The sequence below is a fragment of the Tribolium madens genome, unplaced genomic scaffold, assembly GCF_015345945.1.
Source record: "Tribolium madens isolate multiple individuals breed KSU strain unplaced genomic scaffold, Tmad_KSU_1.1 Scaffold_1;HRSCAF=32;Tcas5.2_LG8, whole genome shotgun sequence".
NCBI classification, from domain to species: Eukaryota; Metazoa; Arthropoda; class Insecta; order Coleoptera; family Tenebrionidae; genus Tribolium; species Tribolium madens.
In genome coordinates, this window is record NW_025400984.1 from 379632 (window position 1) to 392897 (window position 13266).

Below are 13266 nucleotides of genomic sequence, written 5' to 3' on the forward strand. Positions count from 1 at the left end.
AATAAAAAATGGTAGAGTTATAGATTTTTAAAGAGGAAGGTGCAAATTCAAAAAATTTTAAAAAATCTAAAACGGTTAAACTTAAATGTAGGGAAGGCCGATGAAAACTCTTTCAAGAACGAAGTTGATACCCACTTTCGGTGTACCCAGAAGTGCAGCCATTTTAAAAATATTTTCATTGAGCACGACCAAACCGCTAAAAACAAAATTTTAGTTAGATATCATTAGTTAGAACTCCCAATACTTCTAATATGAGGGTTTAGCCGGAACAGCCTTGTATATGATTTGTTGATGTAGAATTTCGTAGCATTTTTCCTCAAACACGAGAAAAGCTAGTAGGTATATCGGGTGATTAAAAAATGTGTGGCATAATTTTAATCACAAATATTCCTCTACAAATGAGAATAGAGCACAGTAGGTATGTACTTATTCAAAAATAGAAATATTACAGCATTCCAAAAATCGGTTTGAAAATAGTATATTAAAGTACAAGTTGCAGAAGGTATCTCTTCAAGCACAAATTTGAAATTCCGAAACGAGCCGCGAAGCGGCGAGTTGAGAAACAAATGAGTGCTTGAAGAACCTTCTGCAACAAGTGCTTTCTACTATTTTTTCTATTTCGCCGCTTTATATCATTTTATAAATTAAAAAACGAAAATTAAAAATTTTTTTTCTAGAGAATTTTGCGACGGCTGGCGACATTTATGTGTGGAATAATATTAGGCGGCTGTAAAAAATAAAAATTATTCTTATTTTCACATTTGAAAATGAATTGTAAAGAAAGTCCGTCACTAAAATTAAATTACCGCGAACGACTTATTCCAGCACGCAAATGACGTCATTTGGGTGCTGGAATAGACTTATTCTAACACCGAAATAGAAAAAATGGTTTTCTGGAAATATTTTTGTTATTATTTATTCGAATATTATGAAACTTTGCATGTTAAGGGACAAAAGACATTTTTTGACATAGTTTAAACGGAAGTCTTGTAAAATCTATACATTTCCGGTGATAATGGGGCTCTTCCAGTTTTTGGGTCATACATTTTTTTCAGCTTATTAACCTTTGTTTCTGATATCAAAAATTGAAAGCCCAATTATTTTTTCATAAAAACGTACTTGTTTCATATCGCTAAAATATCGCTAAATTATCTCCACACGGCGGTGAAAAATCAGTAGTTATGAATTTTGAGCGTACCGTTGATGATTTATATAGTGCATTGTATAATTTGGTTATTTCTTCGAGATTATAAAACACAGGATTATTTTGGTATTAGAAAAAACAATAATGCATGAGCCATTCCGTCCATCACATCACCGGTCTCTACAAACTCAGAAAACTCTGAAATATCAATTAATATTAAATATTCAATTAACTAACACAAAAAATTCAAGTAAGAACTAAATTGCAAAGTGTCATAGCATAGCAAAGGCTTTCTGTGTTTTGCTTTCTATGTTTTGTGTAAATAATTTGGATTAAAAATTAATATGCTACGACACTTTTTTTATTCAAATGCGTGGAAAAATGAAATGCTGTGGCATTTTTTTTCACGCTTCCAGTGCGGTGAAACGAAAGTATTTTTTATAAACAAAAATTAATGAAAAATCTTAACCTTTTTTTGACGGACGTGAAAAAAAATTTAAACTATTGAAAAGTGTTAGCTTAATCTAGACAGTTTATATCAATTTTTGATCTGACAGAAAAAAAATTCCCAATCAAGTAGAAACTATAAGCTAATGGACGATCACGAAGACCTTGATTCTGCCTATTATCTAAGATCGAAAAAACGAAAAGTTGATGATGGTGAAGAGGCCACTTGTTCCTATTCTAATAAAAATCAATTCAAACGAAAAAATCCAATAATGTTGATGCCGTTAGAAATTCTCCAGAACGTCTTTAAGTTCATAACATATCAAGAACTCAGTTAGTTATTTCATAAGTTGCTTAAACTTTATTCTCACAATTTATTTTCTAGGTGAGAAAGTGAGAAAAGTAAATCGCAAGTTCAAGTTAGCTGCTGAAGATTTATTAAACAAAACTTTCAAAAGCTTATCGAAGAAATTACAACATTTAACAGCTACAACTTTTAAGGCGATTGAGGCGACTCAAGACGATATGGAAATTAAATGTTTGTGTCGATTACTGAATTTATTGGACATAATTAATTTTCAAGTAAGTCTAAATAATTTGTGTCTAAATCTTAATAATACTGTTTCAGCAAACTGTGATAATGGCCACCATATGGCGTTACGTCTATAACGAATTTTATCGAACTCCGAAAAGCTGCATGTATGGTGGTTTAATTTTAGATCTTTTTGAACATTTTCTTTACAAATTTACAACAAAACCGTATCAAATTTATGGGCCTGCAGTCGTGAAAGACTATGTATATAATTACATTACTCAAATGTAGTTCCTTAAGTATTATTCAAGGCTTTACCAGAAGACGTGAAACATATTATTCATTTGACAAAAAACTTTTGTATCCACTTTGACAAAGTGAGCGAAGAACCCATTAAAAATGCCTTAAGTGTTAGTGGTTGTAAAATTGTCGACCTTCTAGACAGCGCTTCTTATGCCTCAAAAAATGTTATTTTTGAACGAATAAGTGGCAATACTTTTTCTGCGAAGGTATATAAAATTCTTTTGTTGCTCTTATTTCTAGCCTGTATTTAATTCAGTATTGCTACTACCTTCAAAATGCTTGGTTTGTGGCATTTGGAATACCACCAGACAAAGATATGTCTTTAAAACAGAAACAGCGTATGATGCATATGAGAATTAGAAGAATTATTTTAGCACATACTGAAATGTTTATGCAACAGCACCACTACGAAAGAGAAACGTTAGTGAGAGCTAATCCCATAATTAAGAAACCAAGTGTAGTTGTTTACACTGGTTATGGTGACGTGCATGATACTTTCTTCTGTTATGGCGCCATGAACGACGGTATTTATACCAAAATTATTTACTAAACCATACTGTATGACATCTGGTTGTAGCTGCATATTTACAAAAATTTCATTTACAAGAAGACCAGCAGGATGAAGATGTTGAAGATGAACTACACAATGAAGAAGTTATGCCAAATCCCGATGACGTAAACCAACAAGACGATTTTTTTCTCATTCCCCACTTGGGTTTAGATATCGACATCCGAATTGATTGTCCGTTAGCTTATGCCCCTTACAAATACATTATTGAAAATGAAGAAATGATTAGAGATGAAGAAAAATCATCCAATGGAATGTTTAATCTTTGTATCCAATTCAGTTTTCCTGGTGCTCATTACCCTAGATTACCTACTACATACAACTATCAAAAGAGAATATCCACACGACAGTATTAATTTTTAGTATTTAGAAAATATCGCCGTTTTTTGGTAATTTTATATCACTTTTAGCATACCCTGTATACAGGTTGAATAATTAAAACATATCATTTTTAAGAAATCGAATTGTTCTCTAAATCTCAAAATAACTGCAATGACAATATTATTTGCTAAAAACCAGATAGATTTGCCTCAAATTCATTTCGAAAAAAAAAAGTAACAAAATTTATTGCCTATGTGTAAACCTCCTCAATTGTAATTATCGAGAGATAAAGATAATTTGTATTCGAGTCATCCTTGGATCCGAAAACGTAAAGTCTATTTCATTTAATAAACAATTGTCAATGCAAAATTTTCTTAAAAGACCTGTACCACCCTAAAACTGCGATATATGGACCAGCTGTATACAGCTTAGTGAGGTTATGATTAAGTCCTGTCAATTGTGAGTTATGTACTCACAAACTTAAATATGAAATTCCATAGCCAACCATTATGCCAATTTCATTGAAATATACTATACGTTTTTGGATCCAAAAATGACTCGATTACAAATTATCTTGATTTCCCGATATTTGTGTAGCAAAGAGTTGACGTATCTACAGGACTTATTATAAAGAAAAGTTATTCTGTTATAATAGTCTGGTCAAAATAGACATTTCAAATAACTAAAATTCCGACAGAGCTAAATTTTGGTCAAGATCTTGGGTACACCATTAGTGTCAAAAGTCCCCATCGATCCCATGTGTGCTAAAAAAGTTATTCGGGGCAAAGGTCAAAATTTGACGTTTTTTAGATTATTTTCGAAAACTGAAAGTTTTATCAACAAAGTAGCCCAGACAAAAATTATAGATTTTAAAATTGTCTACAAAAATGGTCCTTTTTTTCCAAGTTTTTTTGCTATAGGCTATTAGAAGCGGATACAAGGAAGCTTTATCCTAAACTGTAACTCTGTTTAATGTTATTTGTGGCTTTTATTGGTAAAAGTTTTGTACCTTTACTGAATAATTGTAAAAAAAACATATACAAAATCATCAGTATTATTAAATAAACATAAAAAAATGTGTCAAAAAATAAATGTCAAAATTTTTTGACAGATAGAATTTTTTAAACATTTTTTCCATGTTCTTGGTATCTTATCTTACTTGAAATTTTTCTTCTACTTCATTAAACTTATAAATATCTCGATTACATTAGAATTAAAAAGAATTTATTTGGTAATACATATAGGTATTCAAAAAATTGCGCACTTCCTTGAAAGGGAGTAATTTCAGAGTACTGAAAAAATGTTTAAAAAATTCTATCTGTCAAAAAATTTTGCCATTTATTTTTTGACATTTGACATTTTTTATGTCTATTTAATAATACTGATGACTTTGTATATGTTTCTTTTTATAATTATTTAGTAAATGTACAAAAATTTTGTCAATAAAAACCATAAGAAACATCAAACAGAGTTATAGTTTAGGATACAGCTTCCTTGTTTCCACTTCTAATAGTCTGTAGCAAAAAAACTTGGAAAATTATTTTTCCAACAGAAATAAATAGAGTCAAAGGGCAAAATTTAAACTCTCATAACTTTGAAAATTTTATAGATAGAATTTTTTTAAATTTTTTCTATATTCCTGGTACCGTACCCTACATGGCATTTGTCTTTGAGGCGCGAGTTCTGGCGCACTCTGTATGTGCATATGATGTAGAACGTTACTTCTTCAACTTTTAGAATCGCGATATCTCAGAAATGGTGATTCTTAGAAGTATAAAGACCATTTTTGTAGATAATTTTAAGATCTATAATTTTTGTCTGAGCTACTTTTTTGATAAAACTTACGGTTTTCGAAAAAAAACTAAAAAACCTCAAAGTTTGACCTTTGACCCCGAATAACTTTTTTAGCACACATGGGATCGATGAGGACTTTTGACACTTTATTTCCAATGGTGTACCCAAGGTCTCCACCAAAATTTAGCTCTGTCGAAATTTTCGTTATTTGACCATTATTTTTATGACTAATTTGACCGGACTATAACCACTATTGTAATAAAATCTAATAAATAATCGTGTGGCATAGAAATAATCTCTAAAAATTGTTTTCAACATTTATTAATATAAATAAAATAATAACATTTTTTTAACAATAATTGACATATAACACTTATTGTACATATGTATGGACCGATCACATATAACGATAATTGAAATCTGTAAATGTAATAGCCGGCGCTGACCTCGGATTTCGACTGCTGCAACACTGTGATTGAAACAGATGCCTTTCCAAATTACCGGCTGTTAAATTCTCCTGCAAGTGTAATTGTCACTAATGAATCAGTTTATCATTTAGAATTGCTGAACCTGACTATAGTGCATGGAATACGCCATTCTTGCTCTTTGATGCAACTGCAATAAAGGACAAGACGGTGGAGGAAATTGCTCTCCATCAATTAGGAAATTGGCACCAGGACGTCTTAGTAAATCAGGAGTTTCACTCAATCCTTGAACAGAAAAACGATAATTTCATTTTCATTAAATACCTCGTATTACACTGTCTGAGCTGTTGAAAAGCGACGAGCCGACAATTTCTTCTCGAATTCTGGCCAATCTCTGAGCAGGATCTTCACCAACTAACCAATAAGTGCGCATTTCGCCTTTTCCCTAGAAAAAATGCTTGATATTGAATAAATTTATATACATACAGGATGCGCCAGAACTCGCGCCCCAGAGAAAAATGTCAAATGCCGGCAGCAATGGGTCGCCAAAAAGTGCAGCCGAAGAAGTAACTTTTGCTTGCATAAGAAAGTTGAGAGACTCTTAATTCCACCAATTCCAGAAGGGCACCTCAGGGTGTGATTGGAAAATTATATCCGTTGCTAGGTTACAAAAATAATATCAATTTGCCTAAAAGTTTCAAAAAATAGCTGGATTACTGTAATTGTCTGTCATATTTTTGACATAACACGCTATTTTCGAATATTTTTCTCGCTGAGGATGCTCTGCACAAGTATAATGAGACGAAATCGTTGAAAATTTTTGAAAACTCGATTTCCATTGCTATGAACCAACAACTATTTTAATACTTTTAGATGTTTTCTTCAGAAGCATTGTTTATACTTAACTTTTTTTTCGATATGAGTTATATGACACAGACAACAAGCCGAAAACTAATGCTAGAAGCGAGTTAGATTAACCAGACAGACAAAAACGTACGCCAGTTTCTTTACTTTATTGCAAAAGTAACAGAAAAATGTACTTTTTATAAGAATTTGTGCTTGAACAAAACAGGTTAGGATAAATTTTACTGTCATAATTGTAAATTTACCAAGGTATTTATTTTTGTTCGGTAGTGTAACCTAAAAACATACATTGCACTAAGACCCCTTGCTTCCTTTTTCATTAAACAATCCACAAGAGTATTGCAATATTGATATTGAAATTAGTTGATATTCCTCAACAGTCCACAAATTTACTGAAAATCATTGCTAAAATGCTCCCGGAAAAAAAGCATTTAGAATTTTCTCAGTCAGTCCACAAATTTACTGGGAATCATTGATGAAATGCCCCCGGAAACAAAGCATTTGAAATTTCCTCTGCCCTAATACGAGTATGTCAGTTACAATGACTACAACTTCTCTGATGCATCTACTTCGTGCCACCTTAAAAAATCAAGAAAAGCTTCTTCATTTTCAACTATGCGCGCCGTTTTGGGAACACCTCTAATTTCTTTTCGGTCTGGTAGGACTTGACCGCTCTGGCACCATGGCAATGGCCCTCAATGTGACCTTATAATAGCACGGGCGATTTCTGTCAGGAAGACGTTCGGAAAATATCCTAGCTGCCTCCCTGGCGTTACGCCAACACTTAAACCAAAAAAGGTTATTATCTCCAAATAATCAGCGGCTAATTACATGGTTAAAACTTATTAACTAAAACCACACAATTGACGTCTAACACAAATTCAAACCATTACACTCGTGTACAACCTCTTCGAGGAGAAAAATATTCAAAAATAGCGTGTTATATCAACATATGACAGATGTGAAAATTACAGTAGACCAACTATTTATTGAAGATTCTAGGCAAATTGGTATTATTTTTGTAACCCAGCAACAGATATAATTTTTCAATCCCACCCTGAGTGCCCTAATAACTTTCTTATGCTAACAAAAGTTACTTCTTCAGCTGCACTTTATGGCGACCATTGCCGCCCGCACTTGACATTTTTCTCTGGGGCGCCAGTTTTGGCGCACCCTGTATATTTGCAAATACTATACCTTAATTGGTATAACGCCTCTTTCTTCGCATCTATACCCACCCAGATTTTGCAAGAGGTTATAAGTAGCATGCGATATATGAATTTTGAAAGCTTCGCCAGAACTCTCCATACGTGAAGCTGTGTTTACAGTGTCTCCGAATAGACAATATCTGGGCATTTTTAATCCAACGACTCCAGCAACACAGTGTCCTGAGTGAATACCAATTCTTAGTTGGAGAACTTCGCCTCGTCTGTGCTTAATTTCGAATTTTCGTATATTGCTGAGCAAATGTAGGGCCATTGACGCTATTTCTCCCGCATGGCGATCCCCATTTCTTATGGGCAAACCGCTGACCACCATGTAGGCATCCCCGATTGTTTCCACCTGAAATAAATCTGTGAAATTATCTATGACTTGTCAAAAAGATTTAACAGTTGCTGCCATTTATTACACAATTTTACAAAAACGTCTTTGCAAAGATAAAAAAAATATACAGGGTGCGTCAGAACTCGCGGCCCAGAGAAAAATGTCATAAGGTAAGATACCAGGAACATGGAAAAAATGTTAAAAAAAATTTATCTATAAAAATTTCGAAGTTATGAGGGTTTAAAGTTTACACTTTAACTCTATTTTCTTCTGTTAGAAAAATAATTTTCCAAGTTCTTTTTGCTATAGGCTATTAAAAGAGGAAACAAGGAAGCTGTATCCTAAATTGTAACTCTGTTCAATGTCATTTGTGGCTTTTATTGTCAAAATTTTTGTACAGGATCTTCAGTATCATTAAATAGACATAAAAAATGTCAAATGTCAAAAAATAATTGTCAAAATTTTTTGACAGATAGAATTTTTTAAACATTTTTTTCATGTTCCTGGTATCTTATCTTACTTGAAATTTTTCTCTGGGGCGCGAGTTCTGGCACACCCTATATGTGTGTTGGTTTATTTTTACAGACTCCGGTCCCGACTGTTTCGTATAATCGGGAGTCTACTGTACTTCAATCGTGTCTGTTAACACATTATCAACATCAAAAACTAAGACTTACAACTGAACTCGTGATGTCATGTATTTTTCACCCGAATACCACTCGGTATTCGGGCAAAAACGTGTAATTAATTTCGCGTTCCGCTCGAACTAATTAATAACGTTTTTGACAACCACTCGGAAAATTTTCCGGAAACAATCAACAATGCACTTGGAATATTATAAGTGAAAATCACTAAATCAGAATATCAATAAAAAATTGGTAGCAGCTGACTTCATTTTTATCTTGTTACCAATAACTTTATTAGAAAACTGCCTTGGATTAGTGCAAAATAATTACAAAATCAGATTAAGTGTCCTCGGCCGTACACGAATTCGGCACTACGATTTATCGAAGCAAAGGATTAACTAGATAATTACTTTTCTAATCCGTATAAACATTCGGGTGCTAATGACTCTGTTTTTCCATATTCTTACCTAGAAATATTTGAATTGTCTTATATTCAAAATGACACCTATCCCTACTCATAATAATTGACCAGAATTATTAAAATATGTGAGTTTATACAATTTTCTACATTATTGTACAATTATCTGTATAATGTACATACATCGAGGTTTATAATCATGAATAGTGTAATGAGTGAAACAAGTGAACGTGGTAAAAAAAATATAATTGTGGATGGTGGCAAATTTACCTTTGCAAAAGTGTTAAAGAGCGAAGAAACTTTTTGTAGGTGTTATATTAGAACGAATCCATGAAATAAGCCCACGCGAAAAATGCGCACAAGAAAAAAGCTCATAGAAAAAAGCCCACAAGTTAGATGCCTACCCGGAAAAAAACCCACACAGAAATAAGCCTACATAGAAAAAAACGCACTGAGAAAAAACCTCACATGGAAACAACCCCACACAGAAAAAACCTACACAGAAAAAAACCCACAAAGAAATAAGCCCACTTAGAAAAATACGCACAATGAAAAAAAACCCACCCAGAAAAAAACTCATATGAATAAAAGCCCAACCGTCAAAACGCCCACGCAAAAAAAGCTCACAGAAAACTAACTCACAGGGAAAAACAATCTCTGCTGTCGTGGATGAATTTATAATCGATCAGATGCCAATAAAAATGTTTTAGAATAAAGTTTTGCTGTAATTCTGTTCAAGAAAAGTGTGCATTGCCCAGTTCGAGTGCTTGAAAAATGTCTAATCCGAGGTCTGGTGCCGAATTCATGGGTTCAGTTATACGGTGCCCAATTCATAGCCGCCCGTCTCGTCTCGTTGCGTTCGTTTTGACTTTATTATTCACCAAAACTTTAGCTTCTTGTTAAACGGATTCAAAAATTTACCGAATCATGTTCCAAAAGGTGTACTATTTAGGCGTATGTGATATAATTAGTGTGTTTTGTATAATTAGTGAGAACAGGATTTATTTATACAGGGTGACTATAAAGTATGGAACCAAGCGTTTTTTTTAAATCATTTATCTCCAGAAAATAATAATTAATATAAATTAAACTAATATAAATAATGTGATCGTATTTAGAGAACGAAATTTTGTTTTATTTTTGAGTTGCGATTTTTTTTGGCAAAATTGCACTTTATATAAAAGAATTTTTTGAAAAAAATAAATATAAAGCAGATAGTTGCAATCCTTAGATCATAACCTTTATGAGAAAAATAGTTTTATAACGGGTTGCCATTTAAAAAAAGAAAAAAATCGCAGAACTCAAAAACAAAAGAAAATTTTGAAAAATTTAATTTTTCATTTATTTTCCAAAAAATAAATAGTTTACGCAAAAAACTTACCTCCATATTCACCTGGTATGTAGAAATTTAATTAAGTTTGTTTTATTTAATTTTATTGAATCAAGCTTTTATAAAAGCTTTTATAAAATCAAGATTTAAATTTGTTATTTTGCTTTGGCAAAATTTTATTTTAATACAATTTGGAGAATCGTTGCAAAAATATTAAAATTAACCTCCACATTATAACATTTCGACGTGTTTTGTTAAATTTGTGTAATTTTTGTTTATATTTAGTTCTTTAACGAAAACCAAAGAAAATTTTGGTAAATTAATACAGTAAATCACAAAAACGTGTAGGATCTACTTTTTCAGAAGTTTTGTTCCATTATTTATTTTAGGAAATTTCAAAAATGCACAAAACAAATATCTTTACTACGGTCAAGAGAAGACAAATTTTAAGAAACAGTTGAATAAACAAAAATTAAATGAAGCGAAGCAGAAAAATAAATAGAAAATTTGTAATTTAAATTATCTAACTTACTTTATAGACATCGTAATGAGAAATAATCGAGTCGAAACACGTGTAAAGGTCATTGAGCAAATCTATTACTTGTAGAGGTGTGCTAACTGCAGACAGTTCGGTAAAACCAACAATGTCACTGAAGTAAATTGTAACACAATCGAAACTTTCCGCTTCAACACGATCACCCCTTTTCAGAGCTTCTGCAACAGACCTAAAATATATTTCTACTAATTTAAAACCACTTTCATCTTGAAACGTTACTTAGGTAGCATTCTATGAAGTAAAGCTTCGGTTTTCTTCTTTTCTTCAGTTAACTGGTTAGTTCTTTCCTGTACTAATCCCTCTAAATTGTAAGCATATTTTTCCATAATAGCTAACATGTTATCAAAAATGTTTGGTTTAAGACCAGCTTGCATCTCTTTAAGTCTAACTCTAACAAATCTAATATCAGGTCTTTGGTCAGGTTCTTCGTGCCAGCAAGCTTTCATACATTTGATAATATAATCTGCAGCTCCTAAATTTTCAAGAGGAGGTCGGAATGGTGTTTCTTTAACTTCAATAACTTGTCGTACAATTTCTAATAACAAATAAATGTAAACCTTTGGTGACCAAATGAGTAAAGTTACCTGATGGTTCCACATTTGTATCACCCCAAGGTCCTCTCCGTCCAATAATTTCGTACAAAACGATTCCAAAAGAATAAACGTCGCCTTTTTGTGTACCTCTAGGAGGTGGTGAAGGATCTCTTAACAATTCTGGTGCCCGCCATAGAGACCTTTTCAAATTTTTACTTTGTGTTTCTGCACCTTCAGGACATGCTTTAAATTCATGTAAACCAAAGTCGGTAATTTGCAAAACCCATCTGCTGTCAATTAAACAGTTGCTCGATCTTAAATTACCATGCGATATTATGTCGCTATCATGCAGATAAATCATGCCCTTAAAAAACAGCAGTTCTAAAACTCTCTTGAGAAAAAAGTAGGTAGCTACCTTAAGAATGTCTGTAACCAAAGAAGAAACAAACATGTTGTCCAAATGAAGATCCTCATTTGCCAAAACATCTTCAAGACTACCTCTTGCACTATAAGCCGTCAAAATTGCCACATTCCCATGATCTACGCTTGCACCAATAAATGGTATAAGATTTTCATGTCTAACTTCTCGAATTTGTTTCAGTTCTTTTCTTATAGATCTGGTAAGGTCGACAGATCTTTTTTTCAAATATTTTATTGCAACTATGTTGCCCTTATATAAACCAATATCAGTGTAAGCTCTTTTTGGTGAGGATTCCGCCAATTCGGCAATACTGCTGCTTGGAGCTTGGAAAACACTGTGGCGGCAAACTTGAATCTGTATGATTATAATAATTTCAGAAATAATTTTAAGAAATGATTTAGATATTAAAATTTGTTAGACTAACCATGCTTTTGTTGGACAATTCTGTTGTTTCTGTAGGAATTATTGTTACGTCTCTCATGTCAATTTTCCACAAGAGACAAGCAAGTTTATGTTCATAACGATAGTGCCTGCAATTTTTAGTATTAAATATTATAAGGAATTTGCAAAAAGTTATCAACTTATCACTAGATAATCAAATAAAATAAAAAATAGGTAAAGGTGTTATAAGAAAAATGTTACATACGTAACAAAAATTTTATTCTAGTGTGGAGAGTCACTTAGTATTTAAAGTGACTGTAAAAAATAATACACGATGCGCCAAAACTCGCGCCCCAGAGAAAAAGGTAAGGTAAGGTAAGATACCAGGAACATGAAAAAAATGTTAAAAAAAACTTTATTTATAAAAATGTCGAAGTTATGAGAGTTTAAATTTTGCACTTTGACTCTATTTAAGTATTTATTTCTGTGACAAAAATACTTTTCCAAGTTTTTTCCTACAAGCTATTAGGAGAGGAAACAAGGAAGCTGTATCCTAAATTATATCTTTGTTTAATGTTATTTGTGGCTTTTATTAGCAAAATTTTTGTACCTTTATTTAATAATTATAGAAAACATTTTTTTCATGTTCCTGGTATCATATCTTAAATGAAATTTGTCTCTAAAACGCGAGATCTGGCGCACCCTGCATAGTGACAAAAGAATCTATTGTTGACATTGAATTATTACTGGCAATCCTTATAGTCTGTGATAGATTGTTGTAGATTGTCGTAGATTGTTGCGTCTGGACTTAAAGACCCACTTATTTTGAAAACTCTTTTCTATGTAAAATCTAGACTTGAATCCGGAAAGCGTCTGTGATTTGGAATTATTTTAACTATCAAAAAGCCAATTTTGCCTAAAATTTGGCAAAATTTAAATTGAATACATTTGGGTTTACATTCTCGTATTTTCTCACTGGATAGCAAGTTAGTTTTTTTTTAATTTTTCTCGATGAATGTAATGTCAGTCATATTTGTGAACTGGAATTTGCAAGATGC

The 13266-nt window shown here is 32.3% G+C and overlaps 2 protein-coding genes across 2 annotated transcripts in view; one reads left to right on the forward strand and one right to left on the reverse strand.

The window, feature by feature from the left end:
• Nucleotides 1-1689: 1689 nt before the first annotated feature.
• LOC123003911 lies at nt 1690-3453 on the forward strand. Its single transcript, XM_044396967.1, has 6 exons — nt 1690-1924; nt 1977-2173; nt 2220-2387; nt 2435-2632; nt 2683-2950; nt 3004-3453. Exons 1-6 carry the CDS (start codon nt 1738-1740, stop codon nt 3348-3350), a joined length of 1365 nt encoding a protein of 454 aa, XP_044252902.1. The 5' UTR covers nt 1690-1737; the 3' UTR covers nt 3351-3453.
• Nucleotides 3454-5495: 2042 nt separating this feature from the next.
• LOC123016311 (guanylate cyclase 32E) overlaps nt 5496-13266 on the reverse strand; it is a 65640-nt gene continuing 57869 nt past the window's right edge. The window contains exons 11-19 of the mRNA XM_044416627.1: nt 12252-12357; nt 11822-12181; nt 11458-11770; nt 11093-11408; nt 10850-11042; nt 7596-7961; nt 5871-5979; nt 5680-5819; nt 5496-5626 (exon numbers count right to left, since the gene is read on the reverse strand). Of these exons, the coding sequence (XP_044272562.1) occupies nt 5507-5626; nt 5680-5819; nt 5871-5979; nt 7596-7961; nt 10850-11042; nt 11093-11408; nt 11458-11770; nt 11822-12181; nt 12252-12357 (2023 nt within the window). The 3' untranslated portion in view covers nt 5496-5506. The remainder of the gene's footprint in view (nt 5627-5679; nt 5820-5870; nt 5980-7595; nt 7962-10849; nt 11043-11092; nt 11409-11457; nt 11771-11821; nt 12182-12251; nt 12358-13266) is intronic.

What these genes read in the sequence shown, in the direction of transcription:
- LOC123003911 (XM_044396967.1), top strand. Translation starts at nt 1,738, where the DNA reads ATGGACGATCACGAAGACCTTGATTCTGCCTATTATCTAAGATCGAAA. An exon ending in CATAACATATCAAGAACTCA is followed by an intron (nt 1,925 to 1,976) that starts GTTAGTTATTTC and finishes TTTATTTTCTAG; the next exon opens with GTGAGAAAGTGAGAAAAGTA. An exon ending in CTGCAGTCGTGAAAGACTAT is followed by an intron (nt 2,388 to 2,434) that starts GTATATAATTAC and finishes GTATTATTCAAG; the next exon opens with GCTTTACCAGAAGACGTGAA.